The sequence below is a fragment of the Gamsiella multidivaricata genome, assembly GCF_025024155.1.
Source record: "Gamsiella multidivaricata strain RSA 2152 chromosome Unknown BC939scaffold_9, whole genome shotgun sequence".
Lineage (NCBI taxonomy): Eukaryota > Fungi > Mortierellomycota > Mortierellomycetes > Mortierellales > Mortierellaceae > Gamsiella > Gamsiella multidivaricata.
In genome coordinates, this window is record NW_026251717.1 from 398,365 (window position 1) to 425,441 (window position 27,077).

The 27,077-nt window shown below is 50.2% G+C and overlaps 9 protein-coding genes across 9 annotated transcripts; 4 read left to right on the top strand and 5 right to left on the bottom strand.

Annotated features, from left to right (window-relative positions):
* The first annotated feature begins 1,045 nt into the window (after window positions 1–1,045).
* BC939DRAFT_322172 (uncharacterized protein) lies at window positions 1,046–2,924 on the top strand. The gene is made up of 3 exons (XM_051551528.1): window positions 1,046–1,254; window positions 1,364–1,521; window positions 1,614–2,924. The coding sequence occupies exons 1-3, from the start codon at window positions 1,149–1,151 to the stop codon at window positions 2,862–2,864; spliced, it is 1,515 nt and encodes a 504-aa protein (XP_051415886.1). The 5' UTR covers window positions 1,046–1,148; the 3' UTR covers window positions 2,865–2,924.
* A 174-nt stretch (window positions 2,925–3,098) lies between these two features.
* BC939DRAFT_440680 (uncharacterized protein) lies at window positions 3,099–4,566 on the top strand. The gene has a single exon (XM_051554110.1). The coding sequence runs from the start codon at window positions 3,526–3,528 to the stop codon at window positions 4,492–4,494; it is 969 nt and encodes a 322-aa protein (XP_051415887.1). The 5' UTR covers window positions 3,099–3,525; the 3' UTR covers window positions 4,495–4,566.
* A 1,183-nt stretch (window positions 4,567–5,749) lies between these two features.
* Window positions 5,750–7,883, bottom strand: BC939DRAFT_440683 (endoplasmic reticulum vesicle transporter-domain-containing protein). Its single transcript, XM_051554111.1, has 5 exons — window positions 7,479–7,883; window positions 7,193–7,351; window positions 6,942–7,058; window positions 6,200–6,811; window positions 5,750–6,053 (listed from the first exon to the last, which is right to left on the bottom strand). The coding sequence occupies exons 1-5, from the start codon at window positions 7,576–7,578 to the stop codon at window positions 5,860–5,862; spliced, it is 1,182 nt and encodes a 393-aa protein (XP_051415888.1). The 5' UTR covers window positions 7,579–7,883; the 3' UTR covers window positions 5,750–5,859.
* On the bottom strand, window positions 7,884–9,938 carry BC939DRAFT_440688 (Der1-like family-domain-containing protein). The gene is made up of 6 exons (XM_051554112.1): window positions 9,535–9,938; window positions 9,327–9,392; window positions 9,130–9,203; window positions 8,819–8,912; window positions 8,381–8,676; window positions 7,884–8,263 (listed from the first exon to the last, which is right to left on the bottom strand). Exons 1-6 carry the CDS (start codon window positions 9,622–9,624, stop codon window positions 7,972–7,974), a joined length of 912 nt encoding a protein of 303 aa, XP_051415889.1. The 5' UTR covers window positions 9,625–9,938; the 3' UTR covers window positions 7,884–7,971.
* Window positions 9,936–11,667, bottom strand: BC939DRAFT_440691 (uncharacterized protein). Its single transcript, XM_051554113.1, has 3 exons — window positions 11,609–11,667; window positions 10,741–11,401; window positions 9,936–10,431 (listed from the first exon to the last, which is right to left on the bottom strand). Coding segments are annotated over exons 1-3 (759 nt in total). The 5' UTR covers window positions 11,611–11,667; the 3' UTR covers window positions 9,936–10,335.
* A 115-nt stretch (window positions 11,668–11,782) lies between these two features.
* BC939DRAFT_420191 (thymidylate synthase) lies at window positions 11,783–12,903 on the bottom strand. Its single transcript, XM_051553071.1, has 2 exons — window positions 12,365–12,903; window positions 11,783–12,280 (listed from the first exon to the last, which is right to left on the bottom strand). The coding sequence occupies exons 1-2, from the start codon at window positions 12,897–12,899 to the stop codon at window positions 11,832–11,834; spliced, it is 984 nt and encodes a 327-aa protein (XP_051415891.1). The 5' UTR covers window positions 12,900–12,903; the 3' UTR covers window positions 11,783–11,831.
* A 2,108-nt stretch (window positions 12,904–15,011) lies between these two features.
* Window positions 15,012–18,976, top strand: BC939DRAFT_440704 (uncharacterized protein). Its single transcript, XM_051554114.1, has 3 exons — window positions 15,012–15,350; window positions 15,488–15,760; window positions 15,932–18,976. Exons 1-3 carry the CDS (start codon window positions 15,117–15,119, stop codon window positions 18,827–18,829), a joined length of 3,405 nt encoding a protein of 1,134 aa, XP_051415892.1. The 5' UTR covers window positions 15,012–15,116; the 3' UTR covers window positions 18,830–18,976.
* A 602-nt stretch (window positions 18,977–19,578) lies between these two features.
* On the bottom strand, window positions 19,579–22,886 carry BC939DRAFT_322437 (uncharacterized protein). Its single transcript, XM_051551529.1, has 6 exons — window positions 22,697–22,886; window positions 22,459–22,488; window positions 21,946–21,991; window positions 21,571–21,767; window positions 20,263–21,435; window positions 19,579–19,940 (listed from the first exon to the last, which is right to left on the bottom strand). The coding sequence occupies exons 1-6, from the start codon at window positions 22,766–22,768 to the stop codon at window positions 19,911–19,913; spliced, it is 1,548 nt and encodes a 515-aa protein (XP_051415893.1). The 5' UTR covers window positions 22,769–22,886; the 3' UTR covers window positions 19,579–19,910.
* A 1,388-nt stretch (window positions 22,887–24,274) lies between these two features.
* Window positions 24,275–27,072, top strand: BC939DRAFT_440715 (DEAD-domain-containing protein). The gene is made up of 3 exons (XM_051554115.1): window positions 24,275–24,357; window positions 24,520–24,622; window positions 24,787–27,072. The coding sequence occupies exons 1-3, from the start codon at window positions 24,315–24,317 to the stop codon at window positions 26,612–26,614; spliced, it is 1,974 nt and encodes a 657-aa protein (XP_051415894.1). The 5' UTR covers window positions 24,275–24,314; the 3' UTR covers window positions 26,615–27,072.
* Window positions 27,073–27,077: the final 5 nt, after the last annotated feature.

Below are 27,077 nucleotides of genomic sequence, written 5' to 3' on the forward strand. Positions count from 1 at the left end.
GCAAACAAGCACCCCACTAACGAGGGATGTGCTGTCATCGCCAGAGACATGGGAGAGAAGAAGGAAAGGGTACGTAGATTTAAAGCAACAAACAGATGCGACCCTATATTTTCAAACTGCTGCAGCAACGACTAATGAGCATGTACTCTATATAAAATGCAAATGCTGATGCGCTAGATTACGACATGGTTTCTCAATCGACGGCAGAAGGAGCGACTAAGAAGTGCGAATACGGAACACATTTCTGCTGGATCCACGCCACCTATGAGCCCAGGGTCTTCGCCACCTCCAGGTAAAATATCCTTTTGGGAATATTGGGATTGTTCTGAAAAGCGAAATAGTTTGGTCCGCATTCTGAAATCAATGATAGCTGACTAGAGTACGGTTCATGGCCTTGCTTAGCTGAATCACCAAATGGAGGATCAGGATTGGAATATTCGACGTAAGGGCACAGTGGACTTTCATGGAGAGATCGCGTATTACAAGGTTTTGATGGAGATTAACAATGGCCAATGTATGTGTTTCCGTCAATAGCAGCGATAGGGAGGATACACCGTCCGGGGATGGAGTGCTTGGGAGCTTACCCTATCAATACCGTATTGCGCCCAGTCTGTCGGCCTCAGCCTCAGCCCCGCCACGGTTAATTGAAACCGCAGCCGCCAGGATCAACGCAGATAGGGTGGCCGGTGGCGGCCAGAAGGTATATTTTACTATGTTGAGGGCTTAATGGTTCTTCAAAAAGGCATTATTGACACATCGTCTTTGCATTCTGCTAGATGAAATCGTCCGAGGTAACACGAAAAATTACGCCATTACTTCGAGGCGGATCGTTCCACAACCCAGATCATATTCCTGTGGTTGTCAATTTGATGTCGTCTGCGCACGATGCGGTTGGGAAGAAAATCATCCTTAACGCGTTAATGTCGACAAGGCTGCCGGCGGTGCTTAACAGGTACACGCGACAAAGACCAAGTCTTGCAGGACCGAAAGCAGGCATCGTTACTTACCTTTGACTGCTCTGTACTTCAACATCTGGCCTTCCATATGATAGATTTGTTCGCTCCAAAGGTCCAAGTGTTTTTCGGGCCTGGATTGCAGACGCTAGGAAAGACATTACAAATCAGGACAATGAAGACCTTTTGCTCAAAATGATCAGAATCCTCAAGGCATTACCATTTGACGTAGAACGTCTGACGGCTTCAAATCTTGGACGGGCAATTAAGTTGCTCGCTAGCGATAAGGAAGCCAGTTCACGTACGGTCTAATGCTTTCTACGCCGTCATCCGAGGCGCCCTTTGTTTGTCTGTTCGTCCTACGCTTGTCTTCTCACCCTGGATGTTCTTCTTATGCCTTTTCTGTATAGGTATCACCTCGACAGCGACAGAGCTCAAGGAGCAGTGGCATAAGCTGATCGATGAGGCCAACATTGGATCATCACCATCGAGATCTGAGGATCAATCAGAGAATGCCAGAAAGAAGGCTAGACAGGACAGCCATCCGCTTTCCTCTGGGTTTGGACAGGTGAGACTGCAGCTTTGGTGCAGCCCTCGTTTGCCGACGACGTCCTGATGTGGCTTTTTAACTGACACACATGTCAATCTTCCTGTACATAGGATATATCACAACTTCCCAAATTCAACAAGGCCAAATCTGCTTCTCTTCCTTCGCCCAAGAGCAGTGCAGCAAAGCCCATGCCGCGTAGTAACCCCGACTTTTTCAAAGAGATTGCAGCAAGTCGTCCTGCGTCCAAACCCGTGAAGACGACAGCCCGTAGGGCTCGTATTAGCATGGAAGACAGTCAGCCTGATAATAGTGCCTCTTTCACCTCTACTGCACCTCAAAACAATAACAATGCGGGATCCGCCTCGCTTCCATCCACGTCAGCACCACAACCACCGCCTGCACCTTTCATCGGGATTGCGAATAGCTCAGCTAAGACACCTCCTCTGTCCACTCGACCTGCCCCAGATCCCGTTTCTTCAGCCAAGACAACCGACTTTGACCCACAGTCTGCTCAGCATGAGAAGGCATGGGAGGCGGCCCGAAATTTGAAGAAGAAAAAGACAGTTCGATTCAATGATAACGAACTTGAGCAGGTCAGGATTTTTTATCCGCCCGAGGCCATGTCTGATGAGGATGACTATAGGGACATGGATCATCCAATGGACGAGGAGGATGAGTCGACGCACTATTCCCGGTATGCCTCGTCGCCCCCGCCACCATCTCCTACACTGCCTTCGCCAACTAGGGAACATGGATCCGGTTACTTTCCGATGCCATTTTCATCGCCGACAGCATCTTATGGCCTACCGCGTCCGGTATTCCTGATCCCAGAGTCAGAACAACCTGATTTTGTGAGGGGCGTTTACTTTACCCCTCCGCGACCTTTGATCCTCAAGGCAGAGGCAAAGGGCGAAGATAGCGAGGAAAAGATTGTGCAAGAGAGACGCGAGAGCCAGATTCCTGCTGTGAGGTACGAGACACTGGCCGAGATCCCGTCCTCGCCTGCAGAGCCTGACGAAGACCCTGCCAGGGAGCACGAATCGCCAAGACGCATAAGTCTTTTTGAGGCAAGTGAATACTTTAGCGATCAAAGTCGATTCCTGGAGTTCAAAATGATTTACATCCCCCAATGGATTGCTAAGTGGTCTATTTCTTTGCGTCGCCTTCATCTAGGGAGGCGTCGATCGTGGCAAGGCATTGATAGACACATTGACAATGGTGTATCAATCGCTCGTCAGCCGGAGCGCAGGACTGTAGACGGCTCTTGGGTTCTTTGTCGAGAGCGATATGCTCCTTGTACTTCTCTCGCTTCTTTACTTTTATCACCAATCATTTTCTTCTTATCTGCTTCTGTACCATAACTGTAAATTAGTTGCTGTTTGCTTCCCACTTCACGTGTAATAATAACAAGAACGAGAGCAATGTAGCATGGACTAAGGTTCAGCCGAAATTTGTCGGCTCTGAATGGCCATGCGATCCGGCATACCGGAATGCATTTTATGACAGGAACAGGATCTGTCTTTTTCTCTTCCCATGTTCTTTACGTCGGCATGCCTTTCAGGGTCCAAGACGCGGATAGACAGCAACACGGTGTTCATGTGGGCATACAGAGGTATGCAGGCGCTCTCTGTGCGGCGTGCATTTGAGAGAGAGAGAACGAAGGATGCGTTGAGACTAGGACAAAAGAAGGTTCATAGTTAAGGTGCGAAGACGAATTGAGTTTTTTTTTTATTTTTTTCGCTATTTGACGACGCACAGCTTTTGCCGTGTACAGTACATACATGTACTGCTTCTTTTCCCGCGTTTTGTTTGGTGCTGTTGGACTCTTCTTTTTCTTTCTTCTTCCCCTCCTCCACTGGCCAGGCACCCCTCCCCCTCTGCCGCTTTCTTCTTCCCAATGGGTCGGGTCATCGCCATCGTCATTGCATTCTCTCGTACCTCATTCAGCCATCCCTCCATCCACACTCGCCCCTCCCTCCCTCCCCCACTCCCCCCACTCCCCTCTCTAATTCACACTCCACAATGTATCAGCCCGATGCCGAAGAGTCCGTCTCCCTCTTCATTTCCCTCGTCTGCATCTCGCTTATGGCCCTGCTCTTTGGCCGCAAGACCGCCAGCACGAAGCTCAGAACCATCAACTATGCACGCGGCCTCGTCGTTGCACTATACCTGGTCTCCTGGGCTTTCTCCGTGATAGCGACCATGCTCGTCCAGACCAACAACAACAACCTCCTCTCCTGCGAACTCTCCATCCTCTCCTGCATCGCCCTCTACGCGTTGTCCAAGATCATCATCTACCTGTTCCTGATGGAGAAAGTCTATGTGGTCACAGCCATCGGTTGCACCCGCTCGAACTTCTTGCTCTACAAGATCAACCTCGGGTTGATGACCCCCTACGTGGCCGTTATCGCCCTCATGGTCACCTTCAGGGTCGCACAGCTCGAGGACGAGGGCAAATGTTACATTGGCCTGCTACGACCCGGTGCATTACCATTGATCCTGTACGACATTGTCATGTCATGCTGGTTGACCTTCTTGTTCCTGAGACCGCTGATGAGTTCAAGCTCGTTCTTGCAGGGGCCCTCGAAGGGGAATTTGAGAGATGTAGCCCGGAGGACGCTAATGGGATCATTGATTGCCCTGCTGTTGAGTTCTGCCAACATCTTCACGTTGGTCTACTTTAACGGACATGAGCGTGGGTTGATCTGCTTAGCCTCGTGTACGGTGGATGTGACATTGAATGCGATTACGATCCACTGGGTGACGAATCGTGGTGCAGGGAAATCATCGAATCCGACGAATCGGTCGGTGGGTGGGCGGAGAGGCCGTGGCGGTAACGGTGCTGCGAACACGTATAGCTTTGGCGACCGTTTCGCCACAGATTCAGATAGGCAGATCGCACCGCTCGAGTCTCACATCTCAGTAACGGTCGAGTCGTATGTGGAGGAGTACCACCAACTACATTATGGGGGCACCAGTTCACATTACTGACGAGCCGAGGACAAAAATAAAATAATAATAAAAAGAAAAAAGAAAAAAGAAAAAAACGATCGGATATCCCACACGCTCTTCTCTCCGGTTTGTTTACGTGGTGAAGGATACTATGACGAGACGAGCATCTAAAAAGTCTTCACTCAGCAATTTTTTAAAGAGCGAGTTGAACTTGACTCCATAAAAGTTTGAACTTCCGCCACTGGACCTGAGACACGAGGGCGGCGGAACAAAAGGAAGCCCCCATCGCAAAAAGGAAAAAGTCTATGAAGTTACAGTACGGCAGTGGGGCGAGGGGGGGAGGGGGGGGGGGGGGGGGGAAAGAGGAGTTTCATTTTCCCAGCAACCAAACTGGCGCAATCGCGCAAAAATGGGCTGTATACTTGTATGGTACCCTGGAAATAGGCAAAGAGATACGCCAAAGGGCGGGGGGGGCCATTGCTTTGACATATTTGTTTTTGCGTTGTGTGTCGTTTCCGTGCATTCTGCATTCTGCATTCTGCATAACAATTGTCCTGAGCCCTTTGCAGATTTTGTATGGAAAGGCGCTTTACGGTTAGCTGGCGATCGGAACTATGCCGTCCATGACGACATACCCATGACGGCTTTGAATTATCGCGAATACTTACGAGAACAGAGATACTCCATGGATCTCTCGGTAGGGTTTCGATCGAATGGAGCACGGTAATAAATTAGCCAGGCCTTAGAAGACAAAGAACTTTGAGGGGGACTCCCTCCCCCCTCCCCCCGCCTTCCGGTCGACATTGTGACAAAAAAAAAAAAAAAAGATGGGCGTATGTTTGTGTAGCGTGTGCATCGACCATCAAACACCCATCTGCAATGACGTTAAGACCCCCCGTTTCTACGGGGACCGTCGTACAAAAAAAAAAGATAATTCAGGAACACAATGGATAAGTCCATCCTTCCGTCCGTCATTTCAGGTCCATCGATCAGTCTGGAATTCTATCTTATTAGGGGTGTATCTTTTCTGCGACCCCATCGCTCTTCAGAAAAGGCGCGATTGGTTGGGTTGCTCACGCCACGCGGTATGCGACGGGGTTCACATACACGTGCCGTACCTGAAACTCCCCCCCCCTCCTCCTCCCCTTTTTTTTTTTTTAACATTGGTCCAGTCAGCTCTCAGAAGCTGGTTCCCTCCGCTTCTCTGAATCAGTCTCCATAGAACAAACTCTGTTACTCCGTTACACTAGCATTAGTCATCCCGTCTCTTGGAATGGCCGCTTTAATAGCAGTATCCATTTCAATAAATAGCGAGCAATAATAATAATAATAATACCAATGGCAGGGCGCCTCTATCTGTCTGTCTGTCTATCTATCTATAGACACATTAGTCTAGTAAAGTGATCAGAACGCCTTGCCGAGATCCCTCTTGGCCTTCAATCTCCTTTCAGCTCGCCAGATGAATCCGTCCAGAATACTGGCGACCGTAAATATACCTCCAACCGTAGCGCAAACTGTCGTCAAAAAGGAGGCGAACGACTTGCGCTCCTCTTTCTGAATCACAAGCATCGGTGAGATGTCGAAGTTGAAAAAGACGCCTACGATTGATCGTGCGAACGACGTTATATTTTTTTGGGCTCTCATCAGTACATGTGTGCACACAGCCATCTGTCAAACAAAAGACCACAAAGGAGGAGGAGGAGGAGGGGGGGGGGGGGGACAAGAATGTCAATTGATCGCTTACCTGGAAGTCCATTCGGCGCCTGGATCTGTCCCAACACGTCCTTGTATTGCAGGTTCTTGTTAAACTGCGTGACCGAATACTGATTCGTGAACATCGGCCTCCTATCAAGGTAATAATACCTCGTCCCCACGATCTTCAAGTAATACTGATACATGTAAAGTCCCTCCGGATTTTCGCCCTTCACCGTCCGATCGTCCAACGGATTATGCGTCGTCGTCGCCACCTTCTCCCCGAATCTGAGGTAGGCGATATGATGTGAGAAATCCAATCCGTGATGACCGAGGTACTGTTGCACATCATGTACATGTGCACTCCCTCGTTGGAACGACCTTCCGGGCGCGACATGGAAATTCCCCGCGACTTTGTTGACGGTCAATTGACCCCGTAGTCTACAGCCCTGACCTGCTTGTTCTTGGATCCTTTCCAGGTAACCTTCTCGGACACATTGTTCGATGCTTTCTGGGTGGTTGAAGGACCAATTTGTGCGCGCGTAGGCTTCACGGACGTCCTCACAGGTATTGCAACATCCGCTTTCGGGTTTGAAGGCACCGTAGCATGTGCCACAATAGTCTTTTTCAACGGGCTTTAGGTTCGGTTCTGAACTGCCCAGTTCTAAGATTTGATGATATGAATAATTCAGCCAGGATAGTTAGGTCGGATTGATTGATTTACATCGCCATACCATAGGATGGTGTGCAACGAAAAAAAAAAAAAAAAAAAAAAAAAAAACGAGCAACCTTACCTTGCGTCTTCTCCCGCTTGACCTCCGTACCATCCGGAGCCAACTGGATCTTGTAGATCGAGTGCAAAACGTCTGCCTGATGCGCACCCGCGACATCCATCACGTCCATTGTCAAGACTATGGTGAAAGAAACACGTCAACCATTAAACACTCCAGCTACTTTGATTGCAATGCCCCTCCCCCCTACACACATACACACACATCTCCCTCCCTCTTCTCTTAATCCTATGCCTCCGTAAACTGGTGCTTACTGTAACAAGGAATCTTAGGGAACTCGATTTCAAAATCAATGCTCATCTTTCCCTTGCTTCCGTTATCCACCACCAGCGAGGACTCGATATGGATCGATCGATAGTCGGACAACTCGCCCAAGACCAGGATGAAGATAACGAGGGCGCATGCTAGAGTAACTATAGACCCGAGAAAATATTAGACCCCCAAAAAAAAAGATGCAAGATGAATGCCATGTTAGGAATGTCGAGACAGTGTTCTTTCATTAGGTCTCGTTTTATTTTTCACCACAACAACAATATTGACCTGTTGCCCCAGCCGAGGTCTTGACTCGGAAGTCGTCCAATGTTTTCGCATATGCGTCCAGTTGCTTGAGCCGATTGAATCTCGACGACGTCCGAACCATGGGCTTTGTTGATTTCTGTGGCCGATGCCGAAGGATGGAGATGAGGGTCGGTCCTGCAGACTGAACTCGCTTCCTTGCCTATCAAAAAAACCCCGTCTGCTACCCTTGAATGTTCCTCCCTTCTCCCCCCTTCTCCCCTGAGAACCTTGAAACGAGTCGAAAGTTTGTGCGCGACAGCTAAACTTCCTGTACACGGGTCTGTAGGCTGCCGCACTTCACTCAAACAAACCATTGACTATGTATACGTACATATATATATTCAGAAAAGAACAGCATCGACAGAAAATCCAATACGGTTTCTTGAGTGGGGGGGTTTTTTTATTTTCTGCAAGGCCAGCTTTGGTTATTTTGTGTATGCGTGCGTGTATTTTGTCTGTGCGATCAAGGCGACATCTACGAGATCGGCTGCGTCTGCTCCTCGGTCGAGACAACCCTTCTGCTCCGTGCTTCCAAACGCGCACTATCCTCCAATGCACTTGTCGTCCCAGAAGAGGGTGTTGCCACTGCAGGTGTCGAAGTCGAATGTTCGTCACCAGTATATCGATCTGCGTTATGATGACTATGACCATCTGCTCCCAGTCCTTCAGCTGCTACTCCTGCTCCTGCTGCTGCTGCTGCTGTCTGCTCTGAATATTGTTCCTCTGGAATCTCTGCAGGGATGTGGACGTCTTGAGGTCGTCGCATCCTAAATCCATTCAAAGATAGAAAGATTCATCCAATATTAATAAAACACATCCCGCCTTGATGCCCACCTTTTTTAAACAAAAAAATAAGCGACACTCATTTTAAAAAGCCGACTTACAAAAACGAAGGAGTCTGGAGATAACGCCTGCCTCCTGAAGCCTGCTCCTTTGGCCAGACGTCCTCGAAAAAGTAATAGATATGTCCCACAGCAATCCCCATCAGATCGCCCGTGGGAAAGTGGCTATTCAGCAAGAGCGTGAACCCAAGCAACACCCAGGGCAGATATGGTGCCGTGAAGACAAAGAGGCCGAGAAAATTGAGTGGGATCGACGGATTACGACGGGACCAGATATAGACCAGCGTGAATGCTAGAGGAGATCCCAGGAATGGCATGGATACGAATGGCGACAGACACTAAAAAGATGAATAGATTGAAAGAGGTATAGAGAGACACGTCGTTAGTAAATGGTATGACTTTCACGCGTTATCCTGTGATAGAGATACTGTATGATCTCCAACGCGGGTTGTCCTGGAATAGCAAGAGACATTATCTTACCAAAAGTGATAATGCAGACAGGAACAACATCCATGCATAATCCATTGTGCGCCCATAAAACGACCCTTCTTCTAGCATCCGACTATATCGTACTCTATCAGAGATAAACATTTTTTTGAGGAGATAGAGAATAAACCATGTTAAAAATATGGAGTAGCCCGAAACGCTGACCGCGACGGTGAGTTTGCGTATCAAAATAATGCGGCCCTGGCACGGAATGTTCAGTCATTAGGGTCCTGGCACTGACTTTCCAAAGTTGATCTGACAATCATTTGGTTGTTGAAGACTAACGGACATATCGACCCACGTACAAGAAAAACATATGGAATACAAAGTCCAGTCCAAGAGGTCCAAAGTAGAGGAATGTCGTGATCGGCCTCCAGAACTAATCGATAGATAGCAAAAGAAAGCCCAAAAACCGTTAAGCATTTTATAATGTGAGAACAAAAAAAAAAGACGATAAAAAAAACAACAACGAGAAAGACCATGGACAGGGATGCATATTTACCTGATGTTCGAAAAAGACCAGCCTGTAGTCAAAGTATAATTGAAACGCATTGGTGAACCCCGTTTGCTGTGATAGAGAGGTAAAAAAAAAAAAAAAAAAAAGGACCGTTCAGACTTGGGGTCGTATATGCCAAGTAGAGCTCCTGACAAGATGCGCTTTCGTTTCGTCTCGGTCGAATGTCACATCAGAGGAGGAATGAATGCCTTACCACGGCCAGGGCTACCAAGGCTGCTCCTGTGGCATAGAGCCTGGTCACCAATGGCACATCGTAGTACCACGTTTCTACAGGGATGGGCATGCTACTCTAGGTTGTTGGATGTCTGCCAGTCAGAGCTGAGTCCTGGTTTCGTGGATGAGTTGGAATCGAAAGAACGGGCGTATTGATGGCGATGTGGGGGATGAGACAGTAGTGCGGTGGAAAGACGATGCCGTCAAGGTCAAGATTATGTTTTTACGAGGACGATCCTGTTTGCTGGAAAAAGAACAAGAAAAACGATTGGACAAGAGAATGTGCAGTGTGTAATGGGAAGCTTGAAAGGACTTCCTCAGCTGCCCTACAGGCTGAGCGATTCGAGCAACCCAAATTGAAGTGGCGTAATCTCACTGGTTATCCCAATGCATAGCATGCAAAAGAGTGAGCCAGAGCAAGACCATAGCCATCGATGGCCACAGCTCTATTTTATTGACGGCGTTGGCCGGAAGATGCCTTCACTTGCTACACTCAGCTCCTCCTTGCTGACCCGCCCTTTGCTTTTCACTGTCTCAGAAAACTGCTTCAATTGGGATTCATTCAGCACAACATATCGGTCTGACCCCGAATCATACAGGACCAACAGCTGCGGTCTCGACGATCTGCCGTGGGATGATCGTGTCGATATGGACGGACTACTAGGCGGCGAAGCGACCGCTAAACTTGATACCAGTGTTATTCGGGGTACATCTGATCCCTCCGCAGTATCCTGAGCGCCTGCTTCAAGGTCTTCGTCCTGTGCCACAACCGCAAGATCCCTCAACAGCTGTGCTTCAGTCCTGCCCAGCTGTTTGGCAAGTGTCGAGAGCCGGAAGGATTTGACTCTCTAACGGCATTAAAAGATATCACAATAGAGTAAGTAAACAAATAAGAACAGTGCATCAACGCAATGGTAACCATTGATGGGTCTCCTCGCTGTGCACCTGTATATACGCCCTAAGTTCCCTGCGTGCCTTCTCATCCATTGCTTTCTCGGACTGAAGCTGTTTTATCCTCATGTGCTTTTCCTTGGCCTCCTTCTCTTTGAGCAGTTCCTTTCGCTTCCTATCCTTCTCGATCTGGGCGCTTCGTTTTCGTCGTCGCTCTTCCTGCTGTATCGACTCTTGTATTTTAAACAGCTCTTCCTGCTGACGCCTTTCCTCGCGCTGCATGTCCATGAACTAGAAATTGTATCGTTGCAATCAGATTGACATCCAGTGAGTTTAAAGGCGTCTGGGATGTTAACATTGTCAAACGAACGATCATATGAGGAGATGCAGCAGTGGTTACCTCTCGATAAGCACGCATCTGCTCCTTGCGCTGCAATTTCTCGGCCTTCTTCTTGCCAATCTTCTTGATCCGGCCTGCGGATGCGCCTGCCATAGCCCCAGTGGAGGAACCCACACCACCATCGTCCTCTGTCTCGCCCTCCTCACCCTCCTCGTCTCCGTCTCCTCCCCCTACATTCTCGTCCTCGTCGCCCGGGAAGGGTTCAGGTGCGAATCCGGCACGAGCGCGCATCTGCTGCACCATTTCATGATGCATTCTAAGCCTGGCCGATGTGGTCGATCCTTGTGGTTCAATCTCATCCTGGTCGTCGTCGTCCCCACCGAGCTGATCATGTGCGTATATCTCCTCCTGTTCGACATCCTCAGATTCCTCGTCGAATGACTCCTCCTCTTCCTCATCCCCTACTGCTGTTCCATCGCGGTTCCGCTCGCGTATACGATAAAGGATATTGTAGTACGTATCTTGAACAGTGTCGAAGTATCGGTAGATAAGTATCCCGATAATGGCAAGTAGAAGCACCGTGGGCGGAATAAAAACAATCGGGTTCACCTGTGCCTATGTAAGATATATATCCAGCAGTAATATACTTGAGTGATGAGTAAGTGGTCCTTTCAGCAACAGCCTGCTGTTTCCCTTTCCAAGCAAAGGTCGCGAAGCGCCATCGTCTTATTGCAGGGTAGGAGGGTTTCAGACATGAGCTCAGCTGTCCTGTAAAGCTCCTTTCCGGTGAGCCTCTCTTTTGTCTGCTTTCGGATTCGTTACCATGGTTGATTCCGCATGTAGCCTTGAAGTGATGTCGAACGTGGGGGGGCAAGATGCTGTTCCGCAAGGAGCGATCGTTTAGCGCTCTCCAATGCTCCAACGTGATAGTCACACAAACCACTCAAGCCAAAAACTGCAAAGTCCACACATCCCCAAGGACCATGATCCGAATAAAGCTGCTGTAATGCCAGGAAAGCCATTGTCATTTTTTTTATTGCTGCCATTTAGACAGACATAACCATATCAATCTTCTTGTGAGGTTCATACCCCTCTAGCACAAAGTCCTCTACCCGAAAGTCGTCAATATTCTTGATAACTCTCTTGTTCTCTGTCGATTTCTCCGTTGATTCACCCTGGTATGGTCGGATATAAAGCTTGGGGAACGGCCTTGGTTCGCGCCCGATCTGAATATTCAGCGCTTCGGCATGATCCAGGTAAATGTGAGCATCGCCCATGGTATGAATGAACTCGCCGCAATCCAGATCCGTCACATAAGCAATCATCTTTGTCAGGAGAGCATACGATGCAATGTTGAAAGGCACACCAAGCCCCATGTCGCAGGATCGTTGGTAAAGCTGGCAAGACAGCTTGGCCCTGGGTTGATTTTCTGTGGGTGTGGAGACATAAAACTGACAGAACATATGGCAAGGCGGCAAGGCCATTTCCTTGAGGTCTATGAATTGAAGTGTCATGGACATGTCAATTATGAATATCGTATAATTCATTGCTCCCAAAGCGCAGCAGGCTGCTTGTTTACCTGCAGGATTCCATGCACTCATAATAATACGGCGATCGGTCGGTGTATTCTTGATCTTCCAGATGACCTCTGCGAGCTGGTCGACTCCTTGACCTGTGTAATCCGTATCGCAGTCCTTGTACTCGGCTCCAAAGTATCTCCACTGGAAACCGTAGACCGGACCCAAATCTCCGACCTTACGATGGGACAGGCCGACTTTGTCCAGATACTCCCTTGAACCATTACCATCCCAGATCTTGATACCCTTCTCTGCGAGGTGCAGACCATTCGTATCTCCCTTGACGAACCAGAGAAGCTCCTCGGCAACGGCACGGAAGAAGACTCGCTTGGTAGTGAGCAGAGGAAAGATGTCGTTCTCGAGTGAGAACCGCATGGAGGGAGGGGCAAAGATGGACCGGGTGCCTGTGCCTGTGCGATCGGCGCGGAATTCGCCATGGTCCCTGACATAACGGATCATATTCAGGTACTGATGCTCCTCATGCTGATCGGCTGCTCTCCAGGGATGAAGTGAGGGCGTGAATGTGGGATGGACCATGATGGGAGCTGAGGAAGGAGCTTTTACCCTGAACGCGTCTTTTTGATTTGTTGTCCTTTTCATTTATTCGCGCTGTCACACAACTTGGACGCGTTTTTTTTTTGGCGGCAACACACACCACCACCAAAAAAAAAAAAAAAAAAAAAAAAAGATGGCAGCGATCTTTGAGCCAGAAATAGGGCTATCTCGTAGAAAGATCATGGCGTTTTGCAACACTTCTGTTGAGCACATTGCAAACATATTCATATTACCCCTGTCGCAGTTCAAGCTCATTGACAAAAGGAGTGCTGTCCCGGTTTTCTCAGAAGACAGGCGTATAACGCTTCAGCAATGTCATTTTCGTGAGCGCAAACGCCCATAGTTTACTCGAAAGGACAAGGTTATGAAGGAGATGTCGATGGTTTCAACGAAAGTCGCTCCTGCAGACTAGGCGGTTTGCATTTCGATGGTCATTACCAGTTATGCTGTTGTTGGCCCCTTAAACTTGCTCTCCTATCTTTATTTCGATTGTCCTTTTTGTTTGTGTATTCTGTTGCCGTATCTGTTCACCGTGCTAGGACACATGCACCCACCTCAACGTTCTGTTGGTAGTTTTTAAAGCTGGTTTGATTCAGCATCCTGTGTTATATAATAGGGGCGGCAACTGCTGCTTCTCCCCGAATTGTTTCTTGCCGGTTTGCCGGTTTGGCAGTTGCGACATGGTGTGTGGAGAGGGAGACTGCACATACAGCGAGGAAAACGGATGCGACCCCCCAGAGAACAGCCCAAGCAGATCAGCCACAGACCTATCGGTGGTCCTCCCCTTTGGATAAACGCTAGACTACATGTAGGCCTGTAGGCTTTCGAAGCACCGTTACGGTATGTAGGCAGATGAGGCTATATTGGCCAATGAGAACGCAAAGGATTTATCCAGGGTCAATTTTTTTTTGTGTTATGTGTCCCATATTCTGAGTTTTGGTCTCCAAATGAAAGGGACCATCCAATGGCGGCAGCGCACCTGTCATTCCATTCGTATCACTGTCACAGGTGCTCCGTTCCTGCTATCGCTGTTTCCCATCAAGGCAAAAAGACTACAAGACGAATTGGCAGGGAGGTCGACTACAGCCGAGGTCTAGCCTGTATGGGCCAATGTGTCTATCTTCGACTCGCGCGTTGATAGCATTGATGTGGCTCCTACGCCGCTTGTTGGATAGAAAGAGGGCCATGTCAACGAGTCCCTTTCTGTCCATATCCTTTCTGTCCGAGATAATTTTTTCTATCATTATTTTCTCGAGGTACCTTCCAAGGCTGTATCGACTAGTGCTAGGCTGCTAGTTGACGTCTCTTCTTATTCCTTTCTTCGCTTACTCATTGGGCAAGACGTTGACGAGATGGATGCAATCTAATTGAGGAAGAAGGCCAAGGAGAAGAAAGAAGAATAAAGCCCAAATTAAGACCGAGCCGAGGCAGTCGAATGCAAACAGGAAGAAGGATGGCTGCAAGGCTTTGGACGACAACCGCCGTCATTTGTTGTTTACGTCTGTCTGTGTAGGTAGACTATTGTGCACCCAACGGTCTATAAAATGTGTGCACCCTGCTCAACCTTATCTGAAGCAAGAGGAGCATTGGATGGACGGTCTTGGGAAAGGGATACAGTCTAAGGGTCTAAGTAAATGCAATGAGACGTTGATGATGACGATAGGTGCGGTGGTGATAATGACGATGGTGTGCGGGGGATAGGACAGGAGGATAGGAGAAGAGCGACCACCGATGGTATTTCCGCTTGTGTGCTTATGCTTTTTTGAGTTTCGAATGGCCTGGATTTGGACCAAAAGAGGGACATTGAGTGCGTGTGGACAAAACTCTGTTTGAGGTAATTTTTTAATCTCCTCCTTCAGACGTCCCCCAAGGAACAAACAAAAACCTTCACTGCCATATCCGCCTCCCGCCCGTGAGGCCTTTTCCTCCTTTCGCCACCGACTCTCTGAGCTCCCTCTCCCTCCCTCTCCCTCCCTCTTCTTCTTCTTCTTCTTCTTCTTCTTCTTCTTCTTCTTCTTCCTCTTCTTCCTCTTCTCTCTCTTTCTTTTCTTCCCCTCCCCACTCGAGTCTCCTTCTCTCTATTTCAACCCCTTCTCTCCCTCCCTCTCTCTTTCTCTTTCTCTCGTTCCATCTCCCATCCATCCTCGTCTCCACTAAAGCTTCTTCGCCCGTGGGTTTGCCACCAACTGTCTCCACACCATGGCGTCTTCCGGCCCAAACCAGCCCGACTCCATCCAGCAGGACCAGCCCTCCAAACTCGAGTTCAACGAGCCCCTGAAGATGACCCGCACAAAGACCATCCCCAAGGAGGCCACCCCCGCCCCCGGCCCCACCGCCACCACCGCGGCCGAACCCGTTGTCTCTGAGAAGACCCACACCAAGGGCAAGGAAGTCGACAAGAAGAACGCAGCCAAGGACAAACATCTCGACATTGCAAGTCATTGAAATCGAATGATACCTTTTTTTTATATATGCGATTCTGCTCATGCATGCATGCCCATGTTTGCATGTCTGCATGAAATACTTTATTCGTCATCTTGCTAACCAACGACCCTTTCGTTTCTTTTTAGACCGAGCATCTCTTCCCCATCGAGGAGATCGCTGCCAGACACGGAGTTAGCATCGATACTGCCAAGGCCGCCAACACCAAAGGTCTTGACTCTGCCGTCGCTGCTCAGCGTCTGATCGAAAATGGACCCAATATCCTCTCGCCTCCCAAGCAGATTTCGCCCTTTATGAAGTTCATCCACTGCTTAACCTCGCTCTTCAACCTGCTCCTGATCCTCGCCGGTATCCTTAATTACGTCCTGTTGGCTGTTGATCCCCAGGGCAACAAAGTCAACGTAAGTCGCCATACATGCATCACTAAGACACCAAGGGGCAAAAGAAATAGCACGAGCAAGGCGCAAGGCGTATCCGATATCGTTTTACGCCACTTGCTCGGCACTACAGCCTCCCCTACAAGCGAAGAACACGCGTTTGACAAATATTCTTTTTTCCGTTTCTCCAATTAGACTTACCTAGGTGCTATTCTTATCATTGTCGCCTTCATCAATGCAGGAATCGAATTTTACCAAGCCCAAAAGTCGGCTGCAGTGCTGCAATCCTTCCTAAACTTGATGCCCCAAAAGTGCTTTGTAATCCGCGACCAGAAGGTCATCCAAATTACGGCCTCGGACCTTGTCCTAGGCGACGTTGTCTTTGCTCGTATGGGCGACAAGATCCCTGCCGATATCATGATCTATGCCTGTACGGACATGAAGGTCGACAACTCGTCTCTCACCGGTGAAGCCGATCCTCAGGATCGCAATCCCGTCAACGACCACAAGAACCCTCTTGAGGCCCGTAACCTGGCCTTCAACGGATCCCTGGTCGTCAATGGTGAGGGCTACGGTCTGGTCATCCGAACTGGTGACAACACCGTCCTGGGTCAGATTGCGGGCCTTACAGCTGGAGAGGACTCTGGAAAGTCGCCTCTGACTCGCGAGATCGACGACTTTGTCAAAATCATTGCTACGATTGCCATCACAACCGCCATCCTCTTCTTCCTAATCGGTTACTTTGCCGTTTACCGCCACCAGGCTGGTGGAATCTCAAGCACCCTCAACTTTGCCATCGGTGTCTTTGTCGCCTGGGTCCCTGAAGGTCTTCCTGCCACGGTCACGATGTTGCTTACAATTGCGGCCAAGCGTATGGCCACGCAGAATGTCCTGGTCAAGGACCTCACAGGTGTCGAGACTCTTGGTGCCATTACCCTTCTCGCCACCGACAAGACCGGAACACTGACCCGCAACCAGATGACGGTGACCAACATCTGGTCATCCAACACCATGTACTCTGCATTCCGCAGTGCCGCCAATGCCGGAGCCCCCTTCGATGCCAGTTCGCCCGGTATTCCTGAGGTCCTCTCGATCGCTTCCCTCTGCTCGCGTGCCAAGTTTGATCGAACGGACGTCCCGATCCCTGAGCGCCAGGTGCTTGGAGATGCCACAGAATCAGGTCTGACCCGCTTTGCGGCTGCGAATATCGGCAACTTTGACGAGCTGAATGATCTGTATCCCAAGGTCTTTGAGGTTCCCTTCAACTCTGAGAACAAGTGGGCGATGACGATTCATAACAAGCCGCACGACAACGGAAAGTTTACACTTTTGATCAAGGGAGCCCCCGAACGTATCCTGCGCCTGTGCAGCACTATTCTCATCAACAACCAGGCTGTTCCCTTGACGGAGGAATATTCAAATGCGTATGACCAGATGTATGCGTTGATGGCCTCGAAGGGTCATCGCGTCCTTGCGTTTGCCCAGTTGCTTTTGCCCCGTGCCCAGTTTCCCGACGACCACGTCTTTGACAAGGAGAAGAAGAATTACCCGACCACTGACCTGTGCTTTGTCGGCCTCGTCTCCTTGGAGGATCCTCCCAAGCATGGTGTCCGTGAGGCGATTGGTCGCTGCCGCTCTGCTGGTATCCGTGTGATGATGGTCACTGGAGACCACCCTCTGACTGCCGAAGCCATTGGACGCAAGATCAACTTGATTATCTCGGATACGAAGGAGATGGTTGCAAAACAGCGTGGATGCTCAGTGGATGAGGTCGGGGATGAGGAATACGACGCGATTGTGATCCATGGTGAACAGATCGACTCTTTGTCGGAACATGACTGGGATTTGATTTTTTCCAAGCCCGAGATCATCTTTGCCCGTACTTCGCCCAAGCACAAGCTGCAGATTGTGAAGCACGCCCAGGCCCTGGGACATATTGTGGGTGTGACAGGAGATGGAGTGAACGACTCGCCTGCGCTCAAGAAAGCGGACCTGGGTATTGCGATGAACATTTCTGGATCGGATGTGTCAAAGGAAGCGGCGGCGATGATCTTGCTGGACGACAACTTTGCGTCGACGGTCCGTGGTATTGAGGAGGGTCGGTTGATCTTTGCGAACTTGAAAAAATCGATCCAGTACACGATCACGCACTCGATGCCGGAGGTGATTCCGAACCTGTTGTATGTGATTGCGTCGATCCCACTGCCCATCAGTGCGATGTTGATCCTAGTCATCGATCTCGGTTTCGAGCTGTTTATCTCGTTGACCTATGCCTGGGATAAGCCCGAGTCCAAGACTGGGTTGATGCGATTGCCGCCCCGCAAGCCCGTCACTCCAGCGTCGATTGAACGCCGTCGTCGCTTGGCGACCCGTGAGCTGGCTCCTGTTCGTGATGCGGAATCGGGCGAGGAGATCAAGCCGTCGCTCATGGCTCGTATGCACCACGATTTCAAGGCGATGTTCACGAGTTTGTACTGGAAAGAGAAGTTTGAGTCGACGGAGGATGAGGTTCTGGTTGATGCTGGGCTGTTGTCGTGGGCATACCTTGAGGTCGGCATGATCCAGACGGTCGGCGCCCTAGTGACCTTCTTTGTGGTCCTGTACAAGGAAGGGGGCGTGACCCCGGCAATGTCGGTCCAGATGCAGAAGAACAACGAGTTCTCGGGCACGTCTCCCCCAGCGAACCAGGAATTGTTGGCCAAGGCTCAGTCGTGCTTCTATCTCGGCATTATGATCATGCAGCTCTTCAATTTGTTTGCGTGCAAGACCCGGTACAGACTGCCCTTTGGCATGTACATGTTCTCGAACCCACGGACGTTTATCGGAATTGCGGTCGGATGTGCGGTCGGATTCCTAATTGTGTACTGTCCAGGGTTCCCCGTCGTGTTTGGCACGTCGAACAGTACGCCATTCGTATACCTGATGATTCCGTTCGCGTTCGGAGTGTTCATCTTGTTCTATGCAAGCGTGCGACAGTTGATCCTCAGGAGGCTCAAGCCGACGACGTTCAACCAGGAGATCATCGGGCTCAACATGATGCCTACCATCAAGACTATGTTCTCGCGCACCAAATCCATCCAGAGGCCCACTTAGAGGCCTCCTTCCTTCCTACCATCCCCCCTAGCATCTGCAGTTTGCATTCTTTTTGTATATCAGTTATTCACCCAAAGGAGAAAGTCCTTTTCAACATGTAGTTCCCCATATCGTAGCGTAATAATAAAATCCCATGTTAATACAGACACTTTTTATGTTGAAGGAAAAAGATGATTAAGAAGTAGACGAGAAAACTATGGAAGGGTTAAAAAAAAAAAAAAAAGGAGTGGCATGGGCCATTGGGTATAGGTGGATCGATCAAGGACAACATAAAAAAGAAAAAAGAGGAGCTAGACTACAAGACGAAAAAAAAAAAAAAAAAAAAAGAGCTAGAAAACAAATTTTTACTCTGATCAGAAATGAGAATCCTCCGCTGGAGACGCAACAGGTACAGGGAGCGACAAGGGCACGGACGTGACATCTGAAGGATTACGAATACTACTGCCGCCGACGGATTCAGAAGTACTCTGCTGTCCCCATGACTCGTCGTCCATCCCAATCGCCGCGTTCAGTTTCTTGGACGCCGTTGCTGTTGCCGTCGCTGTTGCTGTTGCTGTCTCTGCTGCTGGTGCACTTCCAGTAATCGTTACAGGCGACCGAGGCCGCGATACCGATCCAGAGGCATGGGACCCTGTGCGGGGCGAATGCGAAGTCGAAGGTGATGTCGGATGAGAAGACCGTGGCGTCGGGGTTGTGCGTCCACCAGCCCCGGCACCGTTACTGCCATTGGCACCATTTCCTCCTCCTCCACCTCCTGCCATCGTCGTCACCGTAAGGGCTCCTGTAGAGCTTTTGGACAAAGATGCGAAGGAGCCCTTCTTCGTGACCGTGCCACGACCTGGTGAACGTGGAGACCTTGCTGCTGTGCCTGTTATCGCCGTTCCTGTTGTTGCTGTCGCAGTGGACTTTGTGTGCAGGCTACCATTGCTATGACTTGTAGACATCCCCGACCTCGACTTTGCCTTCTCTGTCGTCGTCGTCGTCGTCGTCGTCGTCGTCGTCGTCGTTGTTGCTGTAGCGGATCGTGCACTCTTGGCCGCAGATTTGTTCACCGCCGAAGCACCCGCCGTCTTGGTCTTCGTCACCACACCCGAGGACGCTGACAAATCCGAAGCGCTTGAATTATCCGACAACAAATACTTCAGACCCGGCGTCGGTGCAGAACCCGCACCCGGTCTTCTCTCGACCGTCGCAGCCGTCGTACGACTCCTCGGTCTGCTCTGCCCATCACTACCGCCACGTCGATCCCCATCCGTCGAAGACGAAGCCTGGGACGACGACGGCAAGGGTGGCGCTCTGTGGTTCCTGAAAGATGATCCTGCATTCACAGGCGACGATCCAAGGTGGTGCAGACTTGCCTGACTCACTGACCGCGAGCTATTCCTTGAAGCTCCCCGACTCGTGCTCCGTGATCGGTTCTTCATCGTCAGTACCGGCTCCAGCGCCACACTCGGGTTCCAGGGTGGACGCGTCGCTGCCGTTGGTGAGGCCGAATACGCCGTCTGCAAGATATTGTGCTCCTCCAACCGCTGCTGCAGCTCTGACGAAAGCGAATGTGTCGAATACTTGCGCGCATCTTTCGGCAAGGGCGGCGTTGACTGTTGCTGCTGTAGTACTGGGACTGGTGCTGGTGCTGCGGTCTGTGTCTCCTTATTATGAACAGCCACAGGCGCCTGGGGCGATGGTGCCGGTGTCAATTGCTTCGATGACTCTGAGGGCTGGTATGATGCTGGTGTCGACGGCGGGGAAGAGATCGCGCTCTCCTTTGGCTGCATTTCCGGCTCCCACTCCTCCTTCTGAACAACGACAGAAAGCCCGAGCTCGGCGCCCAGCGACATGCCCATTCCTCCTCCTTGGTTGCTCTCATCATCACCCCAAGCATTAGGATCCAATTCGTCCTGCACTGGGAAATCTGCATTGTTGAGCTCTGGGTCTTCCATGGCTAGCGTCGACAGCTGTCCGGTGCTTCGTTTGAGCTGATTGTCCCAGTTCGAGTCCATGGGCGAATGACCTCCCCATCCTCTACCCTCCATATCAGACTCAATACGCATGGTTTGGATCGTGGTCTGTGCCTCCTCCAAGAGCTGTGCATACTCCTTCGTGTTCGAGATCATCTCCACAACCTTGCCCTCACACTTCTCCTGTCGGCCCTCGAGTTCCTCGAGCGTCGACCGGATGACCCCACTATCGGACACGACCCGACCCAGCTCCGACTGCATGTTCTTCACGACCTGAGCGGTCGTTGACTGTGTCTGTTTTTGTTTCTCCATGGCTGTCCTGAGCTGCTCCTGCAGATTCACGTTCAATTCCTGGGTTGAATTCAGCTCCTGCTCGACTTCTGTCAGCCGTCGGGAGTACACCGTGACCTTGTTCTTTGCGTCCATCACCTCGGTCCCCATATCGGCCATCTGCTCCACCAGACTGTCGAGTTCCTTCCGAAACGTCTTTAGCTCACGACGACAGACATCCAGCTCCTTCTGTAGGGACTCGTTCTCGTTCGTCAGATTGTGGACCTCATCTTCAGAGCCTGTCAGATGAGCAGAGAGTTCTTGTGAATGATGGACTCTTGATTGGAGGATCAGGTTTTCGTCTTGCAGGGCTTGGATCTATTTTTTTTTAAGAGAGAGAGAGAGAAAAAAAAGATGAGTTCCAAAGAATCAAAAAGCGCGCACGGTCAAATCCTTTTTTTTTTTTTTTTTTTTTTTTTTTTTTTCCTCCAGTCTTTTTTTTTGTTTTATTACCTGAGCATAAGACTGTCGTTCGGCGCGCTGGGCGTGCTCCAGACTCTGTTGCAATTCGAGTCCGAACCTTCCTGCGAGGTTCAGCTGCTCCATCATCACCTGGTGTTCTGCGTAAAACTTCTCCTTGAGGAGCCCTGGGTCCTGAATCCGCTCCAGTTCGGACCAGATATCGTCTTCTTCCGCGATCGGTGCTTGCGCTGCCGTGTGGAAAAATCGAGTCGGTTGTCGATTTTTTGATGAATCAATGTAAAAATAAAAAGAGGACGGGGGAGGGGAAGTGAGCACACGGAAGACCAAAAAAAAAAAAAAAAAAAAAAAACGGACTTGCATGGGATAGCTGGTTTTTGCAGCCAAAAAAGTTTCATGTGTGCTTACCCAAGACGTCTTCCTGGGAGAGGTTGTAGGGAGGACACGGTGGGTTCTGTTACAGTTGTATGATGAGAGAGAGAGACAAATGGCATGTTGTTAGTGACCAAGGGCCAGACTTCTTTTGTAGCTTATCGCCCCCCCCCATCGTCCGGTAGGGTCCATGGGAATGATAGATTGCGCTCGGACTCTTGTGGACAGGGGAAGGGGGGGTGGAGAGTACTATAGTACTTAAGGGAGAGGAGGAGGAGGGGGGGGTGCAAGCGGTCGGTGTCGGTTGCCCCTTTCATCTTTCACTCTCGTGTCTGTTCATAGTCACCTTGTGCACGCTGCGTTACGCTGCCACGACTCTTTTTTTTATTTGTTGCAAGAGAGTTTAGGGGGACAATGATCCAAGGAAATGAACAAGCGAGAAGGGTCGCGTTGTCGTCTTCTTAGGGCTGTCTTTACTCTGTCCCTCGTTCTCTCTTCTCTCTCTCTTGGAATTGATATGCAGAACAAAGGATATAAAAAAAGACCTGCAAGTGTCAAGGGAAACCCAAAAAGAAAAAACTAAAAAAAAAAAAAAAAAAACTCAGCAACCGTTGGCAGGCAGTTTGGAAAGAAGAAGAAGAGGTGAATGAATCCCACGAGACAAGGGCGATGCATCGGATGGGATATGCATCTGCGGGTTTAACCCAACAAATAAGAAAAGAAATAGAGGACCCATGCGGATGCCCTCGGGAAGGGGTTGGTTGGTTGCATGCGGTATGTACGGTACCTCAAAGGACTGGGTTCGACTGAGTGCTGACGGACGCGCGGAGGTGGTCAACATTGTCTTTTCAGTCAACATAAATAGAGAGGGTGTGTATGCTGGGTATCGTTAAAAGAGCAAAGGCGCGGAGGTGTGAGGGTGTAGTGGTGCTAGTAACTAGTCGGCGGTGCTGGCTGGTTCAGACGGAGGGGGCGGTTGTCATTGGAATCGTAGCGATGAGGAATGGGCGAGGGTGTGGAGTATGAGAAAGAAGGGAGGAGAGCGGTGGGCTGGGCTGTATCTCGCAGGGTATATGAGGTATATGGATGGATGTGTCAATTGGGGTGTGGAGGAATGGGAAGGAGAGGAAAGGAAAGAAAGGAGCGTGCACTCCACTCTCCCTCTCTTTTTCTTTTTCTTTTTCTCTTTCTTTCTGTCGCATGCTGCAGTGGACCAACGCTGGCCAGTTCCAGGTTGGATGTACATGTATATTTTATATTTAAATGCACGCAGGAATAATCTGAATGACTCGTCCATGCCATGGCCTTGCATGGTTGGGCGAGGATGGCGACGGTGATCCTTTGGGTACACTCCCACATCCGTCTCCATATCAAACCCCGCGGCTCAGTGCTCATTCTCATCCGCTCCTTCCAATGCTTGCGGTGATATGAATCGAAATGGGTGTTACAGACACACACATGTGTGTGCGAGTGCTCTCTTTGCTAATTATATATATTCTTTTATTCATCTCATCTTTTTGTGTGTAAGTGTATATAGCCTGTTGGGTGCAATGCGATGCTAGACTAGTCTACCTTCCCCTCTATCCCAACAGTCCATGGAACTGGCGCAACACATGTGAGTCGGTTGGAGACCATTTCTTTCCTTCTTTTTTCCCGTGCATGGCATATGCTTCTGCCTCCGATCGAAAAAAAGCCAAGGCCACCTCACTCACCCACACCCATTACATATCCACATCCATCCACCCATCTATCCATTCGTCCATTTTGTGAAACCCACCACCATGTCCATGATAGACTATCCATGATAACCCTGAAGAACAACCCATTAGTGGCACGTCCCGCTTATGCCATGCTCAAATACACAGCATGATCGCGGTATGTTGTTCATGGTCTCTACGGGATGGTCGCGACCCCAGACATGTAACACGACGCGTTCCAATGTAGCAGACAGGACATCATCCTCATAGACTAACACTACAAGTGACATAGACTATATATTGAGTTTGTTCTACTTGAACTTCGTCACCAAAAACCCAGCGCATCAAAAAACCCTAAACAGAAACCCCTGGGAACCCCTTTGTAAGTACCCTTGATGTCATCTATGATATCGGCCGCAGAATCCTTGCAGACATCATCGAACGTTGGTGAACACCGCCCCTCAAGACGGTAATATACCGCTATCAGCTCCACACAGGCATCCATGACAAATCCGGTGTCCTTCTTTCCGCATTTGGGCTTTTTTTTTTTTTTTTTCTTTCCCCTTCCTTCCCAATTCGTTCACGTACAATTTTGTGTACGTGAGCCGCAGTGGATGTTTACTTTTTTCTGGTCAATAAAAAGGCCTCCAGCTGCACTTTTCGAATCATCACCCTTCTCATCACACCTCTTTTTATTTTATTCATCCAATGAGCAATAATGACAACCTGAACGGCCTTAATCAGCAATTTGGTAAGAACACATCCCCCTTCACCCACCAGCAACAGCAGCACCAGTATTCTCTTCGCCAGCGCTAGCTGATGACCTGCAGACAAAAGTACTGGCTCATGCTTGACATCTACAACCCTGATGACTGATCAAAGTATGCAACTTCTTTTTGCTCTATGATATTAGCTGGTATGGGCGTTAATGAACGTAGCAACTCTCGACCATCGGGATCAAGACCCGCCTATGTCCCTCCTCACCTGAGGAACGCCGCTGCCCCTCGTAGCGATAGGTATGTTCCTTGACAACTAATTGACCCCCTCATGCGATAAGATACTGTGTGATCTGCTTTCGTATCCTTTTTCCTCTCCCCCTTGCTTTTCATGTCCTTGCAATCGTATTGTTCGATCGAACAGCAAACCTAACCATTGTCCTACCTTGTCCTCCCCTCAATAGCTGGGACACTCCTCCCCGCACCCAAAACGCCGCCCCTCGTTCCACAGGAGGATGGGGCGGAGCCTCCGAGAGCGGCTACAACCGAGGATGGAACGAGTCTCCCCATCAGCAGAACCAGCAGTCCTCTGGTTGGAACGACCGTGCCTCCTCTGGTGGTTATGGTCGTCGCAGCGAGACTCCCTCTTCGGGCTATCCTCGCCTGGACCGCGACGTCGGCACCTTCAAGAACGGTGTCCAAGTTCCTGCTCAGCGCAACCCCCGTCTCGAGCGTGAGCTGTACGGAACTGAGGACAAGGAGCGCCAGAGCACTGGAATCAACTTTGAAAAGTACGACGATATTCCAGTTGAGGCCTCCGGCAATGACGTCCCCGAGCCTGTCCTCGTCTTCACAAGCCCCCCTCTGGACCCTCTCCTGCTCGAGAACATTGAGCTGTCCAAGTACACCCAACCCACCCCCGTCCAGAAGTACTCGATCCCCATTGTTAGTGCCAATCGCGATTTGATGGCCTGTGCTCAGACCGGTTCCGGCAAGACTGGTGGTTTCCTCTTCCCCATCCTCTCCGAGCTCTTCAAGGCCGGACCAGTTCCTCCTCCCGAGAACGCCGGCGCAGGTCGCACCCGCAAGGCCTACCCCACCTGTCTCATTCTCGCTCCCACCCGTGAGTTGGCTTCCCAGATCTGGGAAGAGTCCCGCAAGTTCTCGTACCGCTCCTGGGTTCGCTCCTGCGTCGTTTACGGAGGTGCCGATATTGGACAGCAGCTCCGTACTATCGACCGCGGATGCGACATGTTGACCGCCACCCCTGGTCGTCTTGTCGATTTGATTGAGCGCGGCCGTGTTTCGTTGGCCAACATTCGTTACCTTGTCCTGGACGAGGCCGATCGTATGTTGGACATGGGTTTCGAGCCCCAGATCAGACGTTTGGTCGAGAAGGAGGATATGCCCGGAGTCTCCGAGCGTCACACCCTCATGTTCTCGGCCACCTTCCCCCGCGACATTCAGCATCTTGCCAGGGATTTCTTGCGCGACTATATTTTCTTGTCGGTCGGTCGTGTCGGTTCCACTTCAGAGAACATCACGCAGAAGATCGAGTACGTCGAGGATGAGGACAAGCGTTCGGTTCTGCTCGACATCCTTCATGCCCAGCCCAAGGGTGATCTGGGTTTGACCCTGATCTTTGTCGAGACCAAGAGGATGGCAGACACGCTTTCGGACTTTTTGCTCTCCCAGAACTTCCCTGCGACCTCGATCCACGGTGATCGTACCCAGCGCGAGCGTGAGCGCGCCCTCGACATGTTCCGTTCTGGACGCTGTCCCGTCATGGTCGCCACGGCTGTCGCAGCCCGTGGTTTGGACATTCCCAACGTGACCCACGTCATCTCTTACGACTTGCCCACAGACATTGACGACTATGTCCACAGAATCGGTCGTACTGGTCGTGCTGGTAACACCGGTATTGCCACTGCCTTCTTGAACCGTGGCAACAAGGGCGTTGTCCGCGACTTGCTTGATCTTCTGAAGGAGGCCAATCAGGAGATTCCCGGCTGGCTCGAGACTCTGGGCAGAGAGTCTTCCTATGGCGGCGGCGGTGGTGGTGGCGGTCGTGGGCGTGGTCGTGGCCGCGGCGCCAGCAATGCTGGCCGTGATTATCGCAAGTACGCCGGCGGTGGATCCTCCAGCGACCACTGGGGCGGCGGCGGTGGTGGTAGCCACGCCGGTGGCGGCAACAGCGGTGGTGGCGGAGGTGGATATGGTGGTGGATACGGAGGAGGCGGATATGGTGGTGGATATGCAGGCGGCAACAGCGGCGGCAACAGCTGGTTCTAAACGCCATCCAAGACAGGCGCAGTCTTTATTTTTTTTTATCTTCTCTCTACTCTCATTTTTTTCTTTTTCCATAGATTTCACGTTATGAATGCGGATGCTGGCAGGCATTACATTGTATACCCCACTTTTCACTTTTCTTTCTTACTTGAAGCCTTCATGGGGTCATGATCGATGTTTCAACCCGCACAGCATTTGAAAGGAAGGACCCTCCCTTGTTCTTTCCAACTCTCGATTCTGTATTTATAGCGTTTTCTTTTTTTTCTTTTTTCCCTCATCACCGCAGTACGATTGTGTATATTATCTTTGTTGTTTTTTCCTTCCCCCCGTGTCTCGTTTTCTTGAAGAACGACAAGCAAATGGGAAACCCAAAAAAAAAATGCATTGCACACCATAGACACACTCATACTCGCATATCACACAAAAAGGAACAATTGCAATAAAAAATTATAAAAAAAAAAGCATC